This window comes from Pectinophora gossypiella, chromosome 11 (genome assembly GCF_024362695.1).
Source record: "Pectinophora gossypiella chromosome 11, ilPecGoss1.1, whole genome shotgun sequence".
NCBI classification, from domain to species: Eukaryota; Metazoa; Arthropoda; class Insecta; order Lepidoptera; family Gelechiidae; genus Pectinophora; species Pectinophora gossypiella.
The window spans coordinates 14,636,431-14,663,732 of record NC_065414.1 but is presented as its reverse complement, the minus strand read 5'-3'; the positions used below and the strand labels follow the sequence as shown (position 1 = coordinate 14,663,732).

The 27,302-nt window shown below is 40.5% G+C and overlaps 2 protein-coding genes across 2 annotated transcripts in view; one reads left to right on the top strand and one right to left on the bottom strand.

The window, feature by feature from the left end:
* LOC126370866 (BTB/POZ domain-containing protein 2-like) overlaps positions 1-13,605 on the bottom strand; it is a 133,293-nt gene extending 119,688 nt beyond the window's left edge. Inside the window, exons 1-4 of the mRNA XM_050015975.1 lie at positions 12,637-13,605; positions 11,346-11,799; positions 5,026-5,172; positions 413-4,333 (exon numbers count right to left, since the gene is read on the bottom strand). Coding sequence (XP_049871932.1) covers positions 4,175-4,333; positions 5,026-5,172; positions 11,346-11,799; positions 12,637-13,397 — 1,521 coding nt within the window. The 5' untranslated portion in view covers positions 13,398-13,605 and the 3' untranslated portion in view covers positions 413-4,174. The remainder of the gene's footprint in view (positions 1-412; positions 4,334-5,025; positions 5,173-11,345; positions 11,800-12,636) is intronic.
* A 6,295-nt stretch (positions 13,606-19,900) lies between these two features.
* LOC126370834 (ras-specific guanine nucleotide-releasing factor 1-like) overlaps positions 19,901-27,302 on the top strand; it is a 51,231-nt gene continuing 43,829 nt past the window's right edge. Inside the window, exons 1-4 of the mRNA XM_050015856.1 lie at positions 19,901-19,990; positions 21,514-21,582; positions 24,510-24,623; positions 25,833-25,939. Coding sequence (XP_049871813.1) covers positions 19,901-19,990; positions 21,514-21,582; positions 24,510-24,623; positions 25,833-25,939 — 380 coding nt within the window. The remainder of the gene's footprint in view (positions 19,991-21,513; positions 21,583-24,509; positions 24,624-25,832; positions 25,940-27,302) is intronic.

The following is a 27,302-nucleotide window of genomic DNA, read 5'->3' as shown; positions in this document are numbered from 1 at the left end:
CGCTAGTATTTTGTTAGCACTTTATCTCTATAAGAGATCTAGAAAAACGTCAATATCGCGTTCGCAAATCAGCCAATCAAAGGCCCCGTTCCTTTTTAAAAGGCCACATCGAAGCAATTCATCTAAAAAGCAATATTGCAATTTGACATTTGCGCATATAAAAGTAAGTGCGCAATGCAAACAAATGTCAAAAAGCAATATTGCTTGTTGGTTCCTTTTTAATCCCGCTAGTTCTTTGATTGGCTGGTTTCACAATTTGCTCGACGTACAATCAGCTCAACTACAATTGCTAAAATAATTAAAGCACATAATAACGGGTTCTTACCGCGTTTAAATGAGGATATGAGTCTCCCGATATTTCGACACTGTTGCAAGTGCCATGATCACGGGATGACTGAAATTATGGATTTACCTACTCCACTCCAATCTCATCAGTCATCCCGTGATCATGGCACTTGCAACAGTGTCGAAATATCGGTAGTCTTATATTCCCATTTAAACGCGGTAAGAACCCGTTATTATATAATTATAGTGTTTTAATTATGATAATAACCGCGTAAACTTAAAACAATGTACATTTGCCAAGTTTTAAAGCATCATTATCATTAGATTTTTAAAACACGCTGAGATTCGTGTTTGCTTTAATAACTTACTTATTAATACAGGGTTTTAGTGACACCGTAACGAAAAAAAAACAGAACGTACTTACTAAAAACTATCATTGGTGTTTTCTTGTCGGAAATGTTTAATTTAGATTGATATCATCTCAGAATAATGGTCTGAATCATCTCTCAAAGTTTTCGTTACGGTGTGACTAACCCGGTATAATTTAACATAGACAAAGTTTAGAGCACTGTACGCCCTAGTATATCGCGTGAGACGCGGTATACATATACATCAACGTTACGCGATAAACACATTAAATCTATTAATTCAAATACTCGCGTCACGATATCCTAAAGGAACAATTTTTCCGAAATATAACTTCACGCCGATACTTTCTTCCGTCACAACGTAAAAGTAGGACAAACTTAAACACACTGAAACATTTCGCTTATCTAGTGCGACAACGCAAAATAATATCCAAAAGTCTTTTCACGAATATCCAGTTAGAACTTATGCATGTCATCAACTTACGTAAGTTTTAAATGGATATTTGCAAAAAGACCCGGGATTCTAGGATATTTTTTGCATTTTTTTTTTATGATATTGACCACAAGTTTTCGCAGACAGGGTGGGTCTGAAGATGCACTGGATGTGAGATTTATGATTAGGGGTTTAAAAGCCTCTACACAAATAAACTCGGCTGTTCCCAAAGTGGGAATATTCCCGTTGTAAAAACTCTTCAGGACACTGGCTGCTTTTTTCTTTTTAAATTGTTCTTCTGATCCGCAAAACCTAAAGGCTAGATTAGATAATAAAGCTCTTTTTACATAACTTTTGCGCATTTTACTGTCGGGAACATTCCGAAAGTGGGGACATTAGCACATCACTGCGCACAATCCATACTATACATCATCATCATCAATTTAAGAGCCACGCTCTTGTCGGTGTAGCATTTTCCATTCCAGTCTATCAAAGGCCAATTCCTTGACTTCCCTATAAGACACGACGTTAACCTTTTCTTTAATCTGTTCCATGTAAGCTCTTCTTGGTCTTCCCATTCCTCTCTTTCTTTCTAGCATTCCTTCTATGACGTTTTTAATAAATTCGTCGTGTCTTATTAGGTGTCCAGTCATCTTGCCTCTTCTGTCATATACTATACATAGACAGTGAAAATTATTGCCAATAAACATTGCACTTTATTGTATGATTAACATGTTTTAAGAGGTACTTTGAACCACGGAAAGAAGAAAAAAGTTGGAAAGGTCAAGTGAGCGCGTTATACGTGCCATACAAGTATGAGCAAATAGTTCATACTTCAACTCCACTCGTCGGCAAACTTTACGACGCACGGAGCACCACGATAGTATATTAAAAGGTCGTCTTGTGCATTATAATCTACAAGATAAAAAACACTATCATGCAAAGAGATACCTTCTTATTGCAGGAAAGCTATCTTAGTAAGATCGGCTATTTATCAAAAATATACTTTTGTATGGAGTATTTTACCAAATGTAATGGAAAAACAATTGCAGCCTATCACATAAAATATACATTGCCGGTAAAGTGGCTATGGAATTTGAGAAGCAGTAGAGCTATCGTAGTTATCTGTTTTGAGAAGTGCCTAAAGAGAGCGATTCTCATACAAAATGCGCGTTAGGGCTTTTCCAACCTCGTTCTTCTATTCCGTGCTTTGAACTAGTAATTAATTACACAAAACATCAGTACATACAATACCTATAATTATATCACACAAGCAGTTTATATAATATGTGGTGTTCTGTGAATGTCGGGTAATGTTTTTAAATACGAAGTGGAATTTGGGCGTTAGTATGTAAAGGATATGTCGGAACTAAACTCCGTTAAGACGTTGACAGTCCAGTGAACCATATACGGGTCATGACGGACTAGCTCCAAACGTCCGTGACCCATACACCTCCTCACTACGAAACAACCAGGTACGCTAAGAGCGGAAGCTCCTCTTTATCCCGGGTAACTTAGCAAATGTTTGTATTACAGTATGTTTGATGAATGCTACTGTCCACCTGTTTGAAGGCTGAAGTGACTGAAGGTTTAGTAAAAATACTCACCTTTACTTTTTCAATAAACTAAAACATTTATTATTATTTACGTTTTTAGCAGGACGTATAACAATTGAAGTAATATGCGGGACTTAGGATGGTATTAATAAACGAATCTCAGCTGAGACTGCCCTCAAGATCATGCTCAAGTCTCTGTTTTTATATGAGAACTATCACATTGACATGATCTTGAGGGCAGTCTCGAAGCTGAGATTAGTTTATTAATACCACCCTTTACAAGGAAGTCAACGAGTTAAATATAGCGTCATTATTCTGACAGAAGTATACGTAGTATACAGTCTATAATGACAGAGACATTATATTAATTCTGACAGCTGTCAAACTAATCGAGCTATAGGCACTTATGTTGATTGCACCATAGAACCAAAATATCATTCAGTTTAGATTTTTTTTATAGAAAATAGATGATTTTCATTTCCAATAGCCTTTGATCACAGAACGCCACATTTTATTAATATTATGAAGGGTTTATTACACTGTGACTTTATGGCTCATTTACACAAGGGTATCAGCCGCAATCGCGCAAGATTATTCCTAACATTGTATTAAGACGAACACGGACAGAAAACATACTACCTGTATCTTTTTATCTATGTACACCCACGAGTGCAAAAGAGAACAATATATTTCATTCTCCCTCACTCCCGTTAACGAGAGAGAGAGTTCCAGAGGCGAATTTTTTAATATTGGATTTTGTAAGCGCGTGTTTCATGTTCCCGTCATAGAACAAATAAGAATATAGAACGGTAACCCGCCTCGAATCTCACCCCCTCTAGCCTTAATTGGACGTAAGACGGTAAGGAGTAAGAGGAGAGCGGGAAGACTATCTATCTCGGTCGCACTTATCTTTATATGGATTGTCCGGGGTATTTTTAGTTCTATATGCTTTTCTGGACAATATATTATGTATATTAGTTACTACTAACGTGAGCTATGATAGGTATTTTAATTAACCCGTCACCATACAAGATACGTTAAAACTTGGTTTGGTTTTAATATTATTTTATCTTGCGTTTTTACGGTAACGATAATTGCCCAGCTATTAACGTTTTGGTAACACATAACTACCGCAGCTTGCAGAGTTTAATAGGTAATGTTTGAAAATCTCTTTAAACCACGTTCATCCCTTGATCTTTTTTTTCTTTTGTGACATTTCTGACCAGAGGGTCTAAATAGGCGACATTAAAGCAATTCATCTAAAAAAGCAATATTGCAATTTGACATTTGCGAAAAGTAAGTGTGAACAAATGTCAAATAGCAATAGAGCCGTCAAATTAGTTAATACGTTGTCAATACTTATTGGTTTTTAGGTGAATTGTTTCAATGTGGCTTTAGAGTAGCCTCGCATTTTTTGGCTGCGGCTGTCAGATATCGGCAGCCATTTTGTTTTTTATGTCGTCTTGGCTGCGGCAGCCAATGCCTTAGTGTAAATAAGCCATGAAGCATAACATAGGTATTTGTGGGGAGTTCTATATGTAGAAAATGATCGCTGGTATCTGTCCATCTTCTACCGACGTCCCGTTATTGTTCCCCGCAGCGTACGAGAATTGGAACACTACTTTTTCTCCCGTATTACACTCGACGGTCACTCGTCGAAGACCTTTAGTGCCGTAGTATGAATCCGTACCCTGTTAAAGATAGAAAATAATGTTTTTCCAACTATAATCTAGGAGTCTTCGAGGCTAGAGTGTATAGGCATTTGCTAGGTAAGCATGATCTACCCTAGACCACATCGTCACTTACCATCAGGTGAGATTGTGGTCAAACGCGAGCGCATTTTATTTTAAAAAACAAAAGCTTTTTTGAATGGTAACACTGGATGATACGAATTTAGATTTATTTTTTTTCTTCCGCTTCCGCGATTCCACCCTTTCCACAAAAAAAAAACAAAAAAGCGGTCGTATGTGTAGGTACGCATGAATCGCATTCAAATTCAAAAATATTCAGTAGGTAACATAGTTACACTTTGAATCGTCAATTTTTACATAACGAACGTCTCATCCGCCTAAAACTACTGCAGCTTCTCACAACCTGTATAGCCGGGGAAAAGAAGCTGCAAGAAAAACCTCGGCACGTATTCGTACGCAAACGCATCCTAAGTGCGATCAGCTTAACAGGAGAACCTTCACACCAGGCGACTCCGTGCAACTTACGTATGTGTTGCATTATACAAATATGAATAGGTTGAACAGCCACGGCGACGTAATTTTATAACCATTTCACTAAACTTAATCTAGTGTTATGATTATATTACTAAACTGCATGTTTACCATCAGGCATAGTTGAGCAAATATACATGGGCAATATACAAAAAACTTACCTTAAGTTTAGCGCTAGCAATGTATGAGGTGTTGGGCAGTATTTCGACGGGCTCCTTGAACATCGCGCGGAAGGTGTCGTCCGTTCCGTCGCAACAGAACGTCGTGGTGTTCGACCCGCACACTTTCTTCGTCGCCAAGTGGATTATCTGGAGTATCAGGAAATTTAATTGAAAAAACCAATGTCAACAAGCATTGACGGACTTTCCCGGTTATATTCCTCAGAAGCAATGTAGATGGCGCTGTAAAGATTTTCCTTCGTTTAACCTTCTAATTTCATGGTTAACAGACATATCGTCACTGAAAAGGCAAAATTACGTAAGCGCCGAAATGCCATTTCAAAAAAAAGCCGTTTAAAGTTTTTTTTTTATCATAACTTTTTTACCCATTTATCCAATTTGATGACATCATTTTTATTACATTTAATTTTTTATTACATTATTTTTCATTTTCTATGTCTAGCAATAACATTATTATGTGTTCCGTTAGACGTCCGAAGTCCATTTATGAGAGTGCCTCGTCCTCATACCGCATCGCGCCGCTAGATGTCGCTTCCCGTCTAGGAAAACCCATGCCAAGCGCCCCCTGGTGGCTAAACGGGGTACTATCTCCCCCGCCCGAGCCATACAAGCCGCCATATTCTTACCTCATTGTTGCGTCGTTTTTCATACCGACCGCACGCCGATAGATACAAAATTTTCGATCAAAATTTTATTTGTGCAAATTAGTGTAACTATTTACAAAATTTTCAAGATTAAAGTAGAAAATTTAAATCCTAGTGTTAAATTCTAGTGAAATTATTAGTTTTCCGTCTAGAAGTCGTAAAAAAAATTGTGTTTTTACAAAAATGCTACCCTCATTGCCACCGAGAAAAAGATCCGGATCTTCTGACTCTCCGCGTAGTAGTAGCAGCAGTGATAGTGAAAGCTCGTCGGACGGGACATCGGAATCGGATTCGGTGCCAAAATCCGATGGGGCCGCGCAGGCCCCTGATCCACCGATCGCACCGTCGACGCTGACCACGTGTCGCGACGCGTCGGCGCCACCAGCAAAGCGGAAGCGGTTTTCTTCGCGGGATTTGGAACGAAGGTTTGACAAATTGTCACAACGGCTGGTGAGTCAATTCGATAATATGATTCATGCACACGCTACTTTTATACAAGCCTCTAATAGCACGGTACCTTTACCAAATTTACCTGCGACATCCGTTTCGACTACGGTACCGCACGTACCTTTACCAAATTTACCTGCGACATCCGTTTCGACTACGGTACCGCACGACATAGTACATGAGCCTTTCTTACGACCCCCCGCTCCGCCTGTACCGTCTTTCAAGGTAGATGCCATTACCGATCTAAGCGTTTCTATCAAAAACCCAGTCGTGGCTAAGCCTATACCGGAGCGCGTACAAAAAATATCTGTTTTGCAAAGATTCGATTCTCCCGACTGGAATGCTGTCCGTTATACTGATATGCAAAAGAAATACGTGGCTTACCCTGCTTTTACTGAATTAAAAGTAAATGAAGAATTACGTCGATTAGAAGACCCTTTTGCCCCTATTCGCTGGCATCAGATGGAACGCAGCTTCGCAGCGCTGTCTAACGCCTTTTTGGGACAAAATGAGTCCGTAAGCTCAAACTTACAAGCGCTTATTGATTGGTCTGCCACTCCTGATTTAATATTGACTCCCGCTGTCCTTTATGACAAATTGACCGAATTGTTTGGCAACGATTCTAGTTATAAAACGAGGTCTCGTGATATTCTTCAAATGATTTGTGGAAAACGTGCTGAGGTATTAGAACTGCGCCGTCGGTCATTGTTAAAACCATTAAAGGACAAATATTTGCGTGAAGATATTGAAAAAATACCGCCGTCTTCTGAGTATATGTTTAATCCGCAGTCCTTGACGACTTATATACAAAAAATTTGAGGTATAGAAAAAATACAAAAAGAGAAGCCGAAATCTCAACCTACCCGCGCAAAATCTCCTGTACCTACAACATCTAATCAAGAAAAGACATTTCACGGTCGACCAGCTAAACGAAAGCAAATTGATAACAAAAGCAATTCCCACGACAGAAAATATCATGACGAGGAAAAGAAAAAGGGGGGGGCGGAATTCAAAGGGATCCCGTAGAACGGGTAAAAAGCAAAAATGACTCGGTGACCTTTTCAGGCGGTTGTCTACGACATTATCGGAAAGCCTGGGTCCTCTACAATCCACCCAAAGCCATCCTCAAAATTATAACCGGGGCTCGAATCCCATTCAACCAGACACCGCCTTTAATTTTTCCAACTTTAGACGTGATATCACAATTTCAGACCCCAGTTTCTCAAGAGATGTCAACCGAGATTCAAATTATGATTCAGGATTGCGTTTTAGAACCCGCACCATTAACCCCATCCTTCATATCTCCACTGTTTCTAATATCAAAGAGCAACGGAAAGAACCGTGTGATCTTCAACTTAAAAAGTTTAAATCAATACATGAACACCAAACACTTTTATCTTTTCCATCATCGTCAAATGCCGAATTTCCTCCAACCAGGCGATTGGATGGTGAAATTAGACATCAGTCAGGCCTACTATCACATACCAATAAGACCACAACACCGGCGGTTTCTGCGTGTCAGTTACAACGGCCGCCTGCTACAGATGACGTGCTTACCGTTTGGCTTGGCGACGGCACCGAAAATGTTTGCATCGGTAACGAATTGGACAGCCGAAATACTACGTGGCAAAGGTATCCGGGTGGTAGTATATCTGGACGACTACTGCATTGCTCATCAAGACCAGAACGTACTGCGATCACAAGCACATTTCGCAGTGAATTTTCTGACCAGTCTGGGTTGGTGCGTCAATCTGGACAAATCCATACTGAATCCAGTACAAAAGATGGAGTACCTTGGCATCAACTGGGACACACGAACAAATGCGAAGTCCCTGCCCCCAGACAAGATCACCAAGATCCGCCAGAGCCTGATGACTCGACTCGCAGCCGGCAGTTGGACCCTCAAGCAGGCGCAACGCCTCTTAGGGCTTCTCAACTTTGCGACCTTCATCACCCTCCGGGGAAGGTTGCATTGCCGTACGTTGCAACGCCACAGCAGACTACTTCGCCAGACACCGCGGAAGGCAGTTCCATATCTAGACGAAGTGCGAGACGAACTCGAGTGGTGGCTAGAGAATGTCAGTCAAAGTACAGTGATACACCAAAACGCATTTCCAACAAACTACGTGACCACAGATGCTTCAGACATAAAATGGGGAGCTGTAGTCAACAACGAAGAGATTCAGGGCTCCTGGAACAATCATCAAAAGACTTGGCACTGCAACGCCAAAGAGATGTACGCAGTGATCGCAGCCCTCTCAAAAAAAGCAGCAGTTCTCGAAGACTCGACTGTGATTCTACAAAGCGACAACCGGACGGTGATCTCGTACATCAAGAACGAGGGAGGAACCAAGTCCCCTCTGTTGCTGAGATTGACCAAGGAACTACTGGCTCTGGCGGACAGCCTCAATGTTGTACTGGTCCCTCACCACCTTCCGGGGCTGTACAACACGGAAGCCGACCACCTCTCGCGCAATCGCGCAGGCTCCGAATGGCACCTACAAGTGGAGGCGACATCAAAAATATTCCATCGCTGGGGCACTCCAGACGTCGACTTCGCACACACGTCGTTCCGAATTATGTTACGCGCGACTTGTCAGACTCGAACGCCTGCTATCACAACGCGTTCAGCAAATCCTGGCATTACAGTCTTGCTTGGCTGTTCCCTCCACCGGGGCTAATCCCACGTGTTCTTCAACATCTCAACGCGGCGTCGGGACACTTCATAATGATAACCCCGAAATGGACGAAACCGTTTTGGCGACCCGACCTGAAGCTCCGAGCGTTGACACGGCCGATGAAAATACAGAATCTTCAAGACACGCTGATAGATACGAAAACGGGCCATCCTCCAGCTCAAGTCAACAGCCTGGAACTAGAAGCCTGGCTCATTTCGGGTGGGATACGTTAACCGAGAACTGGTCTCAGGAAGAAAAGAACCTTCTTTTATCGTGTTGGAGACCTTCGACATTTAAAACGTATGCGCCAATTTGGGCTAGGTGGTCAAGCTGGTGTCGTGAGAATAATGTTACTCCACACTTACCAAAACCACCACAAGTGGCTAGATATTTGGCACAATTATTTCTGTCTGGAAATCTAGCATACCGTACAATCCTTGTTCACAAGTCAGCTATAGCATCTGTCTGCGAGACTGTTTCCAATGTACAGATTTCTAGTGGCAATATTGTAAAGCATATTCTGAAAGCAATTTCTCTAGCCAGACCTGTACCTCCTAAGGTTCCCATTTGGGATGCAAGACTAGTTATTAGACATTTAAGATCTACAAACCCACATAACAGTCTGTTTGATATTTCAAGACGAACAGCTACGATCTTATTGCTAGCATCCGGACGCAGAGTACATGACCTGTCATTGTTACATTGCGATCAAGACCATTTTATAGTCGATGCTGATTCTATTACTCTGTGTCCCTCATTTGGCTCAAAAACCGATTCAACGTCGTACCAACAATCAAAGTGGACGTTATTACACGCTCCTGATAAAAATATCAGCCCAGTTTACTGGCTGAAAGCGTTAGTAGAAATAACAAAAAATATTAGAGGTCCTTTCACAAATTTATTTTTAACAACTAGAGCTCCTCATCAGCCAGCTTCACCGGCCATCATAGGAGGTTGGGTTAGGACCCTGCTGAAGGATGCTGGCATACATGCGTCCCCTGGTAGTTGTAGAGCAGCAGTATCGTCGTTAAACTGGATAGAAAATTACCCTGTTAATGAAATTCTAGCGAAAGCCAACTGGCGGCATGAATATACCTTTAGGAAGTTCTATAAGAAACCTATATCTAAAACAGATAATAGCGTGTCTGAGAAATCTTTATCCCAATATTTTTCTATGCCCTCGTAGATGTGTTAATTAATTTAATTAATCAAATTAAGCTGATTCACTTATCAGAAATGTTTTCCTATTGTTTGTATACATACAATATACACTTCATGTAGTCACATTGTTGCGTATTTCATTTTATTATTTTCCACACAAGCCACCAGGAGATAACAAACACGTCTCTCATAAATGGACTTCGGACGTCTAACGGAACACATAATATAAAAATTTTACCTTCCAATAAAATTTGTATTATGTTTCCTCCGACGTCCGAAGTCCATGTTAGGTCTTCCTGGTGGACCTCAACATCATTATGAGCCGAACAATGAGGTAAGAATATGGCGGCTTGTATGGCTCGGGCGGGGGAGATAGTACCCCGTTTAGCCACCAGGGGGCGCTTGGCATGGGTTTTCCTAGACGGGAAGCGACATCTAGCGGCGCGATGCGGTATGAGGACGAGGCACTCTCATAAATGGACTTCGGACGTCGGAGGAAACATAATACAAATTTTATTGGAAGGTAAAATTTTTATATTATAACATGGATTGCTAGTTTAGGATATTTTGGCGTTTAAGTACTTGTAAGTTTGCCTTTCCAGTGACGATATGCATCTTCTATCTTTCATAATTATTCTGATCAAAAATTTGAAAAAAAAAAAAAAAACTCTAAATGTATCACTTTTTTAAACCAAGTAAGTAATGAACCTGAGAGAGCCGTGGTAGCCCAGTTGGTAGGATGCTCGCCTCTCACTTTGATGTCGCTGGTTCGAATCCAGCACAGACCTAAACCAATGATTGTCGACTTTGTTTTCGAATTCATGTTTGGATCAAAAATGATTACCACGCGCTCACCGGTGAAGGATAAACATCGTGAGGAAACCCACATTCCCGAGAAGTGCATTTTCGGAGGTATGTGACCTAACCTAACCTGTATTGGCCTGGTTTTCCCTTCGCGGGTTAGAAGGTCAGACAGGCAGTCGTTTCTGTAAAAAACCGGACCTGTCAAATCTTCAGGTTAGATAAGCGGACCCTGTGAAAAACGGGATAGCGCTAGGAAGATGATGCGAGTAATGGCACGCTGGAACATGACTGGTGCCCAGCGGTAACTGTCAGTACTATTCGGAGGCGGAGCACAGGAGTCCTAGTACGGTTTTGAAACAGACTACTCTGGGCGCCATCCCACTCGTGTCAGACAGAGTACTGTGGGGCGGAAGACAAGAGGGTAACCACTGCCGTATTTTTCCGTAAAAAGTAGCATGGAGAATGCTACACCGACAAGAGCGTGGCTTTTAAATTAGTGATGAAATAATGGTAAATTTTTGTGTCCCTACGAAAAACAAACATTTTACTTACTTACTTAGGTACTAACCTGTAAATGTACTTCATACTCAGACGGTCCAAAATACGATCCATACAGTCCAAAACCAACAACGAAAATTCTCTGGTCCACCGTAAACCTTATCCTATCTGTTGTGCCACTGTACCCCCACCGGGACTCCGTTTGAGGAAACCGATTAACTGTCAGTTCCTTCCCGGTCATGCAACATCTCGGTGTGTCTAAAAAACCGACATTTGGTTTCGGGTTAACAGTAAAATATAGGAACAATTGTACGATTTCTCTGTCATCGAGTAAACCGCTCTGTGCGGGTCCCATTGCGAATTCTTCTACGGACATTAAGGGGAACCGGATGGCGTTAAAGGCTCTTCCGAGGACCATGCGCTGGTTGGTGGGGGTGACAGGCAGCTGGCGGCGGATGCACTCTGCTTCAGACCAGCGAAGAACTGCCGAGAAGATTTTCGCTTCGCGGATCCGAAGTGTGTCTCTGAAATTTAATTATTGGTACATTAAATTCTATGTTCTAGTATCATTGTTTTAAATCTGTGTGTACCTGCAAAGGTAGTGTTTGTTGATACTCATTTAATGATGTAACAGCTGTTTGTAAACTAAATACCAGAAATAATTTTCTTTCATTTTACTACCATATTACCTTTTATTTTATTTTTATATTACCTTTTTTATTATTTCTTATTTTTATTTTTTTTACCCGTTGATTGAGAGGGGGCCTGTGCCCAGCAGTGGGATGTATATAGGCTATTTATGTTTATGTTATGTTTACTACTAATAGAATCACCACTAGAAGGGCTATCTATTCTTTTGTGATAATTGTGACCCCTTTTCCTGGTTTTTTATAGGCATTTTTTAGGTAAGCATGTACCACCTTAGACCACATCTTTATTTACTATCACATGAGATTGTGATCAAATGCAAAATCTATCTTATATCTAAAGTTTTTTTACTGTTAAGTGCATTTTATTCCTATTGCTGTGATAACAGTATTTATATATTTCTCTGGAGGAAGTAATGTTAAGCTTCACTCCACTGGTCACTACATTACATAAGCATAATTTCACAGTTAATTACATGACTTAATTTAAAATAATTGCTCTACTGCATACAACTGCAGGAAATTCATATAATTGCAGTAATTGTTGTCTTGTCTCTTTTTTATATATTTACATAAAATAAAGAAAAAGAAGGCAAGGCTCTATATATATACGTAAATGTCAAAAATGTACATACTCGTCAAAAACCATACATAATAATATAAATTAGGTACCATAATTAAAAATAAAAATGTAGGTATTACTATAATTATTACCTCTCCAAAACTGCATTCAACGTGTCCTGATCAATGTCAGTGAACCCCTCAGCGTTGAGAGCGTCTGCAGTGTTCTTATCAATCATCTCCAGGCACAATGCGGCTAGTTGCGGCTCGTCAAATAGCCTAGCCTGCGTTAAAAGCAGGAATGCATTGTCCGTACCCAAATTACTCTTAAGAAAATCTACACAATGCTCCTCAAGAGCGGCCACAGCATACTTCTTGGCCGTATACAGCGTCGTCATCACACTCTCAGGGCCAATCCTCACCTCATCTGAATATAGGAACTTTAGTAAATGTAAGAAGGCCGCAGGCTCAACGTCGGGCAACTCTACCTCATCCGACTTGGTGGCAAGTACACCATTGAACATCGCGTCAAACACCGCGCTACCAACAGACAGCACGAATTTGTGCGCTGGTATCACTTGTTGGTTCGCATCTTTGCCCACTATGAAATGAACATCGCATAATATTTCGTTGTTGAATAGGAAAGACAGACGTTCTTTAACTGTCGTTTTAGTGGCCTGCCAGTTGTGAAGTCTGCCTCCAGTATTGTTGGTGGGTTGGAGGTTTTCTATAGCGGAGGCCGATGCGGAAGGTTCGCTATGCGGGCCACTGTCTTCGTCGTTGTGAGCGCTCTGCCGCGCGTGCTGATTCGAAGGCAGCATGTTCTGCGGCGGCATATCGTCCCCGCCTCCATCATCTAGCCGCAAAGTCATCAACATCCTATTCACAATCTCATTTTTCGACCCTGATGCCATTATTAAGCGGTACGCACGATATTACGCTCCTTCAAAACATCACAAAAAATCACCGGCTGTGGTCTAACACGCTTTTGTAATCACAGATAGTTGCAAAAGATATGTTTCTGACTATTAAATGATTAACTGTAGGTCACTGAAGTCGAATTGTTGTCGTAATTTGTTTATTCACGAGCGGGACGATGTTTCGACAATTTTTAATTTTTGACGTGCAATTTGTCAATTTTGACAGTTTACAAGCAGTGTTTCTAGTTTAGAAAAATGATAATGTTACCGCTATCTTAACGGATTTTCTTACCAAAATGTGATTTCTTATTACTTTGTAGTTATTGTAGTTTGTTTAAATCCTAAATATTTATATTATTATAGCTAACTTCAGAAGGGTAAGACTTGAAGCATTGACAGCTACCCACAGTATTAACGACAAGTGCAGCGAGTAAAATGTTCAACAGGTAGGTACGGTGCAAATCTATTTAGATATAAGTAGGCATCGGTAGGTATCAAGCGCCAGAATGTTTGTTCTGCTAACTTTGAAAGAATAAATTGGCTTTTGGGCTAATTATCTAAGAACCAATGATGTTTTATAAATATCATTGGTAGCAATATTTTTTTTTATAATATATGAAGGTATATGCTTCCGCCATTATATTATTTTGAATAATTATGTACCCGAATAATGAGAAAATAGGTATTTATCACGTTAAATCTGTACAACAATCTATATTGCCTTTGGGCAACGTAGCCAGGAAAAACAATTAACAGTCTCTGTGGTCTAGTGGTTAAAGCATTTCTGGGTTCACGATCTGGAGGTCCGGGGTTGATTCCTGATGGGACAATATCGAAAATCATTGTGAGACTGACATTATTTTGACTAGGACATTGCAGGCTTAATCACCTGGTTGACCGATAAAGAAAGACGGCTGTAGCTGTTGCCTCTATTAACCCGCAGTGGAGAAGCGTGGTAGAATATGCTCCATACCCCTTCCGGTTGATTGAGGGGAGGCTTGTGCCCAGCAGTGGGACATATACATTATACATATAGTAGGATGTTTGTGTTACGTTATGTTTAAAGTTTTGAATCGCTTTCATTTTATCTTGAAAAACAATTAACTAGGTAGGTAAGTACTCACGACTTTAGTATAAAAACATTGAAGGACTTACCAGGCAACTTCCTTCAATAAAAATGTAGATGGCGCTGTTCATATTTAACGTATTTAATCAAAATATAATGTAATGGAAGAGGCATATATAAAAATAATTGTTGCATGATATTTGGATTAGATACGTATAGAATTATGTTGCTACCTATATTGTTTCTCTTTATTTTGATCAGAATAATAATGGGTGGAAGATGTGTTGTGCCTGGGTCAAGGGGAATTTTCGATCGCAAAAGTATAGAATTGAAAATAATTTAAAAAACTAAAAAAAAGATGAATTATGCGACGGAAAATTCCACTTGATATTAACTCAGAATCATGGTCTGAATCATACCCCTCAGTATTCGTTACGATGTCACTAACTCATTGCCAAGAGTTTCCAGCGAAGAATTCCTTTTTCATTTAAATATTAGAGTGAGAGCCTTATCTCCACCGCGTACTTACTTAAAACAAACGAGAGTGTGTAAGGCAAAGATACGTGAGCTTTATTGGCGCGAATGCTGCGTTTCACTGAACACGATGTACTTAGCAGCTGATAGAAGCGGCCTTTGTTTTTTTTGACGTGACCTATTGTAGATTTGCCGCATATACATAAACAGCCTTTATACGTCCCACTGCTGGGCACAGGCCTCCCTTCAATCAACCGGAAGGGGTATGGAACATACTCCACCACGCTGCTCCAAATACGGGTTGGTGGAGGTGTTTTTACGGTTAATAGCCGGGACCAACGGCTTAGCGTACCCTCCGAAGCACGGAATCATCTTACTTTTTGGACAATCAGGTGATTCAAGTATGAAAAGTCCTTACCAAACAAAAGACAGTCTCACAAAATGATTTCGACAATGTCCCCACCGGGAATCGAACCCGGACCTCCAGATCGTGAGCCTAACGCTCTAACCACTAGACCACGGAGGCTGGCCTGTGCCAAGTAGGGCGCGAACCTCGGCTCATGGCGTCGTCTGAGAAGATAATATTTGAAAAAATTAATCGACCCGTGGGTCGATAGCGATAAGCGCTGAATGAGAGGGAAATCGTCGACCACGCCGGCGAGGTCGGTATCGGGGTTCTGAAAACTAGAAGCGGTCAACACTGTAAAACATAACGTTAGCCTAAACAGCCTTTATGCATCCCACTGTTGGGCACATACGCCTCTCACTCATCGCTCTGTAGAGAGTATGGAGCATACTCCGCCAAGCCGCCGCTCCAGTGCGGGTTGGTTGGAGATGTTTGAGCTAGTAGCCGGGACTAGGACTAGAGCATACCCCGGACACTTCATAAAAAAAACCTCGTTTGACACAGACACTACACATTGACGTTATCGTACACGCGCATCTGTGTGTGTGACGTCTGAAGCCATACGATTGAAAACTAAAGTAAGACCGAGGGGGTGAGGTAAACCTAGCTCAGCCGCTGGTAGAAGCGGAAATTTGCCGTTCTATTTATTTATTTTTTAGGAAGATTTACAGACAAATAACATTAGTGTATAAAACTGATTGCTTAACTATGTGCTAACAAAAAATCTCCACAGTTAATTATATGCATGTAAATTAAACAGTTCATGCTTATGCCACAAACTTAAATAATAATTAAACGACTATACGTAATATTATTCCTTATTCTATGACTAAAGGCTTAACGTGCCTTTTGAGCTGACTCCCATTAGTTCTATAGAACTTTTAAAACTTTCTTGTCCCAATAACTGCGCGAAGTTGTCAACCAAAGGTTGTTTGGGTGTAGATAGAACGGTTTATTGGTTTCAATAAGAATAATGTCATTATTACGTGTAACTTCATGTAAACCTACTACTTGAGTACCTATTACTTGTTCTGACATTTACAAAGTACCTAGGTAGGCAATTTTCAAAAATATTTATTTTATTTGATGAGTGTGATTATAATATGACACCTCATCGAAGTAGACGACTCAACAACTGCATTAAAAGCTATATACCTAAGTCGAAATAAAGACATTGAAAAATATTGCGTGAGTGATTTATGCGTACAAAATATAATTTATCAAATTAATATGCATGGAGGGAACACTTGTTTCATGTCACGCCTAGGGTATAATAAGTCACAAACTACAGCATAAATTAATGATGTATTCCGGCCTATTTCCATTCTAATTGTTCCAAGTTCTGTGGTGGATTTCGTACGTCATCAAGGGCACGCAGGCGCGGCGGTCGATCCAGGCTCAGCTACAGGTGCGAGCCCGGCAGTCGCGCGGTCGCCACCGACGACGACATACATCGTCCCCGCACCCCCACGCAACAGGGCGACGTCTCCATCACAGACTCACGTCAAAATATCACTTCAAACCCCCTACAATTCTTTAAAACGCCTACCTAAATTAAAAAGCAACGTGAAATCTATCACTTCTAAGCGTCACAACAAATTGCGTACGTAAATTCAACAGGCGCTCACTTTCTATACTTATGACTAGTGTAAATAATCTTTGAGATCCAATTTTAAATCGTTGTCTTGTTTCTATGCTGTTGTTATGAATCTATAGTGTTGTCTGTTTACTTGACTGTTGTGAGAGTGAAAAATGTTGTTTCCATTGTTGTTGACGGATGAATGTTATACCTATATTTAGTGATTAGTGTTGATGAGAATACTTATTATGATTTGGAGAATGATTTCGAAGAAGTAAATGGTACGTATTAATTCATTTATGATTTACTATTTAATTTGCAATATATTTTAAGTCATGACCTTTAGGTATTAGAGTTCATCTAGGTACCACGTTGTTGATGTACGTTGAGAGGGAGTGCCGACATAATGATCAGATAAAATATCTGTGTAACCCAAAATGAACTCAATAAAGTTAGATACTTTTAAAGTATCATTGCAAAATGTCGTTAGTTTCATAGATTTGTTTATAAAAAATGACGATGTGCTAATCTGACTGTACGCACGTACTTATTGATATAGGCGGAACTCGACGTTTTCTATTCTGGACACATACCTATATAATTTTATCGTGTAGTAAATACTATACTGTCCACGGTAGTAGCTTCTAGAATATCTTAAGCCGCGTTACCACTCGGCAACATATGGCGCGCCACATGTTGCACAACATGTTTCCCCATTTGTCCGGCCAAGTAGTTAATACCATCTGCGGCAAATCTACAATAAGTAAAAAAAGCACAACATGTTGCCCAACATATTGAAAGTTAGCGCGGATTTTTTGTTTAAGAACGTTTTCTGTCTAAACATCTACTACATGTTTGTCATCGACATCATGTCGCCAGAGGAACTAGTGTTGTCGCGCGTCACAACAACTGATGCTCAACTTTTTTTTTTTAGGCGGAACTCGACCTTTTCTATTCTGGACACATACCTATATAATTTTATCGTGTAGTAAACACTATACTGTCCACGGTAGTAGCTTCTAGAATATCTTAAGCCGCGTTTCCACTCGGCAACATATGGCGCATGACATGTAACATGTTGCACAACATATTGAAAGTTAGCGCGCAACTTTTGTTTAACAACGTTTTCTGTCTAAACATGTACTACATGTTTGTAATCAACATCATGTCGCCAGAGGAACTAGTGTTGTTGCGCGTCACAACAAATGATGCTCAACTTTTTTTTTAGGCGGAACTCGACTTTTTCTGTTCTGGACACATACCTATATAATTTTATCGTGTAGTAAACACTATACTGTCCACGGTAGTAGCTTCTAGAATATCTTAAGCCGCGTTTCCACTCGGCAACATATGGCGCATGACATGTAACATGTTGCACAACATATTGAAAGTTAGCGCGCAACTTTTGTTTAACAACGTTTTCTGTCTAAACATCTACTACATGTTTGTCATCGACATTATGTCGCCAGAGGAACTAGTGTTGTTGCGCGTTACGACAACAAATGATGCTCAACTTTTTTTTGACGTGACTTATTGTAGATTTGCCGCAGATGACATTAACTACTTGGCCGGACAAATGGGGATGGGGACTCTAACCCGGTACAAAATTTAAGACAACAGGCCTGAAGGTGCCCATTTGGTTGCGAACCTCGGCTCAGGGCGTCGCCTGAGAGGAAGAATATTTGATAGAATTAATCGACCCTAGTGACCGGCGCCGGCGGGGTCGGTATCGGGGTTCTGGAGTGTTTGGTGTCGCGAGAGAAATATTATCTGCCAGATATGTGTCTGATAGTAATAATACTATCTGGCAGATAACTGTCTGATAGCAATAATACTATCTGGCAGATAAGTGTCTGACATCAATAATATTATCTGCCAGATATGTGCCTGATAGCAATAATACGATCTGCCTGATAAGTTGATAGCAACGATACTATCGGCCAAATTAGTTTAGTAATAATTCTATCTGCCAGGAAGTTTCTGACAGCAGCAAAACTATGTGCCAGATAAGTGTCTGATAGCAACAATAATAACTGCTAGATAAGTGTCTGATAGCAACAATACTATCTCCGAGATAATTAGTGTCTGATAGCAGCGTGGCCGTGACGAGGTTACATACCGCTTTTGCATGCGTTGAAGTTGATTAAGTGTTGAGTGAACAAAATAAAAAATAACGGCCTTCATGGTCCAGTATTTCGGGCTCATAATTCGGAGATCCCGAGTTCGAATCCCAGTGGGGTAATATCACTAAAAACTTTGTGATTCCTAGTTAAGACACTTTATAAGCTTATCACCCGATTATCCGAAAGTAAGATGATCCGTGATTCAGAAGCCACGTCGCTGGTTACTGAAGCAGAAGACTCTTTACAGCGCCATCTATATTGTTTTTGAAGAACTTAGCCTGGAATGTCCTTCACTAATATCACTTGGTTTCCAGGATTTGTGCCCGGTTAATGGGAACAGGCCCGCCACCTACATTATGGGACTTAACACGTTCATTGCGTAACTGAAAATTAGATATCGACCCCTCACGTGCAACGTTAGTTTCCGACAAACACATTGGAATTTATGTACATAGACACATTACCCCGATACCGACCCCGCCGGCGTGGTCTACGACTTCCCTCAATCAGTGCTTATCGCTATCGACCCGCTAGGGTCGATTAATTCTTTCAAATATTTTTCCTCTCAGACGACGCCCTGGAACCCTCAGGCCTGTTGTCTTAAACGTTGTACCGGGTGAGAGCTTACAGCGCTCCCCATTTGTCCGGCCAAGTAGTTAATGCCACTTGCGACAAATCTACAATAAGTCACGTCAAAAAAAATGTGGGTCACATATGGGTCATACACGTATCAGTTTCAAATGTATTGACTCATATGTGGTTCATACACAGTGAACGTGTTAAACATTGCGAGCGAGGACTGCATGTACTATACACCTCACAGTTACATTTTGTTGACAGAAAAGCATAATGCTAAGCCCGAAGATCAACCGGTCTGTGCGAGTCAATGACGGCCAGCTGGTGGCGCTGTCAGACCGAGCTCAGTACGACCACTCACAGGTAAGAGAAAACAATGAAAAAGCAGCCCTTTCTACGTATATCGTGGCAGATTTTACAACTTTTGTATCTTATTGACAGTAGCAAAAGGTGCAAATCAGATTCGCGACATCACCGTCGATGTGACCCCACGTGGTGGGCGAATCCGGCGGGGTCATGGGGGTCATGATACCCTCCCCCCCTACATAAAAGCTGGATCAATCCTCTTTCAGCCCCTTTATAGCATCTTTTACGAAAAATTGGTACATAGCTATATACATACATAAACTCACGTCTATATCTCACCGGCAGCAGAGACTATAGACTTCCATTTGTTTCGATCCTGACACACTTCTCTTGCTTCCTTTACATTCATCAATCGCTTCATACATGCACGCCGGTTCAGAGTAGATCGTATTAAACCTTTTCTAAGGACATCTCCAATTTGGTCAATGTAAGTCCTTCTCGGTCTTCCTCGGCCAGCCCTACCATCAACTTTCGCTTTACATTGCTACAGTTTTCTTGTAAGTAATGCCTAATTCTTTGTCTCATGTACAAAATTCGACGTTATTTGACTGGACGGATCTGCTATCACCATAAGGGTTCTTTTTACCACTTTGGTTCGGAACTCTAAAAGGCAAATGTTGGCAATTAGGTATTTAGTATCTCAGGTCAAAGATAAATTATGAGATTTTAATAAAAACAGATCCAAAACCGATAGAAACATTTTCTTTTAGGTATTTTTAAAGACGAAAAATTCCACTTGATATCATCTCATCCTGACCTCCGTGGTCCAGTGATTAAGCGTTGGGCTCACGATCCGGGGGTCCCGGATTCGATTCCCGGTGAGGACATATCACAAAAATTACTTTGTGGTCCCTAGTTTGGTTAGTAAATTACTAGCTGGTCACCAGATTCTCCGAAAGTAAGATGATCCGTGCTTCGGAAGGCACGTTAAGCCGTTGGTCCCGGTTACTACTTACTGATATAAATAAGTAGTCATTACCATGAGCCATGTCAGGGCCCTTTGGCGGCTCAATAGTAATCCTGACACCAGGGGTGATGAGGTTGGTACTCCACCTCACAATCCACACGATAGAAGAAGATAGTCTGAATCATCCCCCTCAGTATTCGTTACGATGTCACTTACACCCTGAATGTAAATATGATATAACATAAACTGCCTATATACGTCCCACTGCTGGGCACAGGCCTCCCCTCAATCAACCGGAGGGGGTATGGAGCATACTCCACCACGCTGCTCCACTGCGGGTTGGTGGAGGTGTTTTTACGGCTAATAGCCGGGACCAACGGCTTAACGTGCCCTCCGAAGCACGGAATCATCTTACTTTTTGGGACAATCAGGTGATTCAAGCCTGAAAAGTCCTTACCAAACAAAGGACAGTCTCACAAAGTGATTTCGACAATGTCCCCATCGGGAATCGAACCCGGACCTCCAGATCGTGAGCCTAACGCTCTAACCACTAGACCACGGAGGCTGCTCGTAAATATGGTGACTGACATTAAAAGAAACTATTTCTTCCCAGGCCGGATACCTACACAAGAGGAGCTCGGACAACACGAAGTGGCAGCTGCGATGGTTCGTTTTGTATCAGGTAAAGTCATAAAGTTAATAACATCAATAATCGACACTGATTATGCTTCATTACAATCAGGGGTTGTTAAAAAAAGTTACGGCTCCGCTGGGTGCGATTGCACGCTGTTACATAGCTGCCCGCGGCTTCGGTGATTCGGGCCGGTCTCATGTGTTTTATTTTTATGTTGTTCGTCTTTCGAATCTGTTACTAATACTAGGTTAAGCTTTTTGTTACTAACTAAATATGGACTAGTTTCCGAAATAAATATTTTGAATTTGAATTTGAATATCAAATAATAATAAAAAAAAAATCTGTAATAGACCAAAACACCCACAAAAACGTAAATTTTATAATTATGACAACTAATGGTTCATAATTTCACCACTGTTTACAAATAATTCGCTGGCCTCAGTGACTGTTTGCTCTTTGATTGTAACTATTTACCTATATGTCGTAGCCAGATGTTAGAATTGATAATTTCATGATGTGTTCGACAATTATTATTTCATGAAGTGGTTTCATGTATCTATCGCAAAAGTATAGTAATGAAAATAATTAAAAAAACACAAAATGTCATGAATTTTGCGACGAAAAACTCCACTTGATATCAACTCAGAATCGCGGTCTGAATCATCCTTCTAAGTTTTCGTTACGATATGTCACTAAAATCACTTCATATTTTTACGGCTGAAAAAAATACTAAAAAGCCAGCGGCATAGTCACTAATATAATAAATGACATATTATAAGTAATTAATTATATAGGTTTTTAAATGACATAAATAATTATATAGATTACTCATAATAAATAGTAATTTTAGAAAATTGTTAGTAAGTAGAATTCGCTTTGTTTACTCTACTCGACCGGCCTATCGGGCATCTGCCCGATCTGCCCTATGGCCATTCCGGGTGTAAACGACGCGCTCATAATGTTATATTGTTGTTTACTTACTTAAATTAATAATTACTTTTGTACAGCGTGATATACAATCTCCTTTTTCAAGAATTTATGTTTTATTCTTCTTTTACGGTGAGATTGTCTTTTGTCTTTTTTCTTTTGTTTTATCTTCCAATTTTCGCTGTCACCAAGATCGGTTATTTTATTTTTGCTTTTTTTTATATATTTCCTTTTTCCTTGTATGTATTTTTAGTAAAGTGATATTCCTTCGTTTTTCTTTTATTTTTGCGCACCCGCTGCCGAACAGTTACACCGGGTCTGAAATAATAATGTTTATACTGTGGCACACCCCGGAAACTTCATACAAAAATCCTCGTTTTGCAGAGTCATTACGTTTTGATGTTATTGTACACGCGCTTCTTTGTGTTAAAGAGAAGAGGTTGGAAGGGTCAAGTGAGCGCGAAACGCGCGCTATGCAAGTATGAGCAAACAGTTCATATTTCAACTTTGCACTCCACTCGTCCGCAAACTTTACGACGCACGGTGCTCCGCGATAATACTTATATTAAAAGGTCGTCTTGTACATTACATCCTACAGGGCAAAAAGTCAAATATTGACTATGATGCACAGAGATCTTTCCTTATCACCTTATTAACCCTTTCACGGTGGTGGAGTATGCTCCATACCCTCTCCGGTTGATTGAGAGGAGGCCTGTGCCCAGCAGTGGGGCGTATATAGGCTATTTATGTTAACCTTTTCACGGACAGAGATCATGGGTCATGGATGGTTCATAATAATAGGTAATATGACACCTTGGGATCGGAACGTCATTAGACGTTCTGTCCTTGAAAGTGTTAATCAAATTAATACTTTTGTACGAATTATTTCACGAAAAGTAAATGATAAAATTGTAGCCTATCACATAAAATATACATTGCCGTGGCAGTAAAGTGGTTAAGGAATTTGAGAAGCAGAAGAGCTATCGTTGAGAGGCAGGAGTAGTAAAAGAGAGTGGGGTTGAACCGGCAACAGTGGTTCTCATATAAAATGCGCGTTAGGGCCTTTCCATCCTCTTTCTTGTATTCCGTGGTGTGACGCACATACGATTGGAGACTACACTAAGACCGAGGGGGTGAGGTAAACCTAGCTCAGGCGCTGGTGGGGAGCGGGGAGTTGCCGTTCTATACGTATACGTTTAGGGGTGAGCATCAGAATGACTGCCCAAAATGACAGATCAGCTTTAAAATATTACTAACATCCAATACCTTTTAGCTACTATTTAATACCTTTGTATAGATATTTTCTACCTAATTAATAAATAAGAAAATTAATTTAAAAAATGGCCAGTCATTCTGATGTCTGAATGACCACCCACATTTAGAATCTCCACAAAAAGGCTCCGAAATGTAATTTCGCCTATACACAAATTTAGTACCTATTCAGTACCTACCTAAACAAATATTTTTTTTAGATTTTTAAAACTAGAAATAAAAAAATATGAGCAAAAAAATGTTTTAACGAAAATGTTAATTGTTTATTGTTTACTACTCAATTATGCACATAATACAAATTATAAAAAAGGAACATATTAATCTTTTATTGCATTTGTTCCTTTTTTATTTATTAATTAGGTAGAAAATATCTATACAAAGGTATTAAATAGTAGCTAAAAGGTATTGGATGTTAGTAATATTTTAAAGCTGATCTGTCATTTTGGACAGTCATTCTGATGCTCACCGTTTAGGGTAGTTTCCAACTAGTCAAATCAATTACTTTTTACTAAACGACAAAACACAAAATTACTGTGGAATTTGTATGAAAAAGCAACCTGTGACGTCATAGAAAAATGTGACAAAATGTCGCACTTATAATTACATTTTTCATTATTAAAATTCATATAAATAGAAAAAAGAAAACGTTTTTTATCACCCTAGACAAAAAACGTTTCAACGTGTCAGATCTGCCTTTATTTAGTAGTTAGAATTTCATAATTTATCTTTGACCTATGAAGCTACCCAATTCTATGGCTGTGGTGTATGTTGTCCAGAACCTGTTATTCTACTACGAGTCGGAGAACAACACGCGGCCCACTGGCGTCTTGCTGCTGGAGGGGTCTTACTGCGAGCGACTCAGCAAGTCACCGATGGAAAGGAATGCTTCGGTAAGTTTAAGGGTTAAAATGGCCACATCGAAGCAATTCATCTAAAAAGCAATATTCTTCTATCCTGTGTGTTGTGAGGTGGAGTACCAACCTCATCAACCCCGGTGTCAGGGTTACTATTGAGCCGCCAAAGGCCCCTGACATGGCTCATGTAACGACTATGTAAGTAGTAACCGGGACTAACGGCTTAACGTGCCTTCCGAAGCACGGATCATCTCACTTTCGGACAACCAGGTGATCAGCCTGTAATGTCCTAACCAAACTAGGGACTACAAAGTAATTTTTGTGATATGTTCCCACCAGGAATCGAACCCAGGTCCTCCGGATCATGAGCCCAACACTCAACCACTGGACTACGGAGGTCGTCAAAGCAATATTGTAATTTGACATTTGTTTGCATATACGTACTTTTATAAGCGCAAATGTCTAATTGCTTTTTTAGAGGAATTGCTTCGATGTGGCCATTTTAAACCCCCCCCCCCCCCCCCCCCCCAGTTCTGTGAAAGAGTAACTTGGACAGAAAGAGTTACTAAGTAATATGATGAAAGACTGGACATACTGAATCAGACTACCTTGACAGAACGTAAAGAGCGAGGAGACTTTTAAACCTTTAAGATTCTTAGTGGGCATTACGACGACAAGGGGGGTTAAAATGGCCACATCGAAGCAATTCCTCTAAAAAAGCAATTAGACATTTGCACTTATAAAAGTACGTATATGCAAACAAATGTCAAATTACAATATTGCTTTGACGACCTCCGTAATCCAGTGGTTGAGTGTTGGGCTCACGATCCGGAGGACCTGGGTTCGATTCCCGATGGGAACATATCACAAAAATTACTTTGTAGTCCCTAGTTTGGTTAGGACATTACAGGCTGATCACCTGGTTGTCCGAAAGTGAGATGATCCGTGCTTCGGAAGGCACGTTAAGCTGTTAGTCTCGGTTACTACTTACATAGTCGTTACATGAGCCATGTCAGGGGCCTTTGGCGACCACACGATTAATAAAATATTGTTATAGTTTATTTGACAGCATAAAATTAGTAAACGGCTCGTTGTTATCAAGTTTCCCGCCATCAGGGTAAAATGGCCATATCGAAGCAATTCATCTAACAAAGCAATATTGCTATTTAACATTTGTTTGCATTGCGCATATACTTTTATATGCGTAAATGTCGCTGAAGGGTGACGATGAATTTGTTTGTCCAGTTCTGCTTCACGATCTCCTACCGGCGGGAGACTCAGCGCCAATATGAGCTGCGGGCCGCTTCGGAGGTAGACTGCGTGCACTGGGTCGACGCGATCAGAGAGGCCAGGTGAGTCATCAATCATCAACTTCATAGTGCTAACGGCCTCCGTGGTCCAGTAGTTGAGCTTTGGGCTCACGATCCGGAGGGATCACAACACTGATATCACTTTGGACTCCTGGTTTTGTTAGGACATTACAGGCTGATCACCTGATTGTCCGAAAATAAAATGATCCGTGCATCAGAAGGTACGCTAATCCGTAGCCCTTGGTTGTGGTGACTACTTACTGACTACTTACTTACTGCCATATGATGCGCACATTCTCCACGCTACTTTGCGTCACAAAAGTATGGAACTGAAAATAATAATAAAAAACACTATCATGATATTTCCGACAGGAAATTCTACTTGATATCTACTCAGAATCTTGGTCTGATCCTCCCACAGTATTCGTCACGACGTCACTAAAACCCATTATTTTTACGGCTACCTGTACATCTTATACGGGGTGTAAGTAACATTGTAACGAATACTGAGGGGGATGGTTCAGCTCATTACTCTGAGTTAATATCTAGTGAAATTGTCCTTCGCAAAAGAATAAAATTGAATTGAATAGTTAAAAAAAAAGTCAGGAATTTTGCGACTGAAAATTCCTCTTGATATTAACTCAGAATCATGGTATGAATCATCATCACTCTCAGTATTCATTTCGGTGTCACTAACACCCGTACCTGTTTGTGTATGGCTACCTGTATGTACTTGTAAGGGGTGTAAGTGACATCGTAACGAATACTGAGAGGAATGATTGATATCATTATTCATTATTGATTCATTATTTTACAATACAATACAATACAAAAACTCTTTATTGCACTTAAATCACATAAAAAAATAAAAATACTAATAATAATAATATTTTACTTTACTATTTGCATGTTATAATCTAAATAACTAAAAATGTAGACGAAATGACGTTTACGATGTCACTAACACCTCTGTATACCTTTTTTTTTTTTTGACGTGGGAAATGCGTTACGCATACCACGCCGCCCGGGGGCACGACGTGGTTATGTGGGACTCCCCGGGTGTCGCCCCGGTATACCCACTAAAACCCAACGGTGTTCCTCTTTGCCGCCGTGTGGCGGGGACACGGGAACGCAATTGCACACAACCGCGTCCCCGCCGACCTCTGTATACCTACGCAATGCATCACGCCCGATAAATCGCATTATGTAATAGGGCCTTAAACCTTTAGAAAAGTGTGTAGAGTTACATGTGTAGTTATAAAACAAGTTAATAATCTGCAAACATCGGGCGCGTCCCATTCCGCCGCTGAAATATTGAAACACCCACACGCGATTCCGTAGTTTGTGACATCGCTACCAACCTGAGTAGGATCTCCAACATTTACCAACTAATTGGACAATCTCA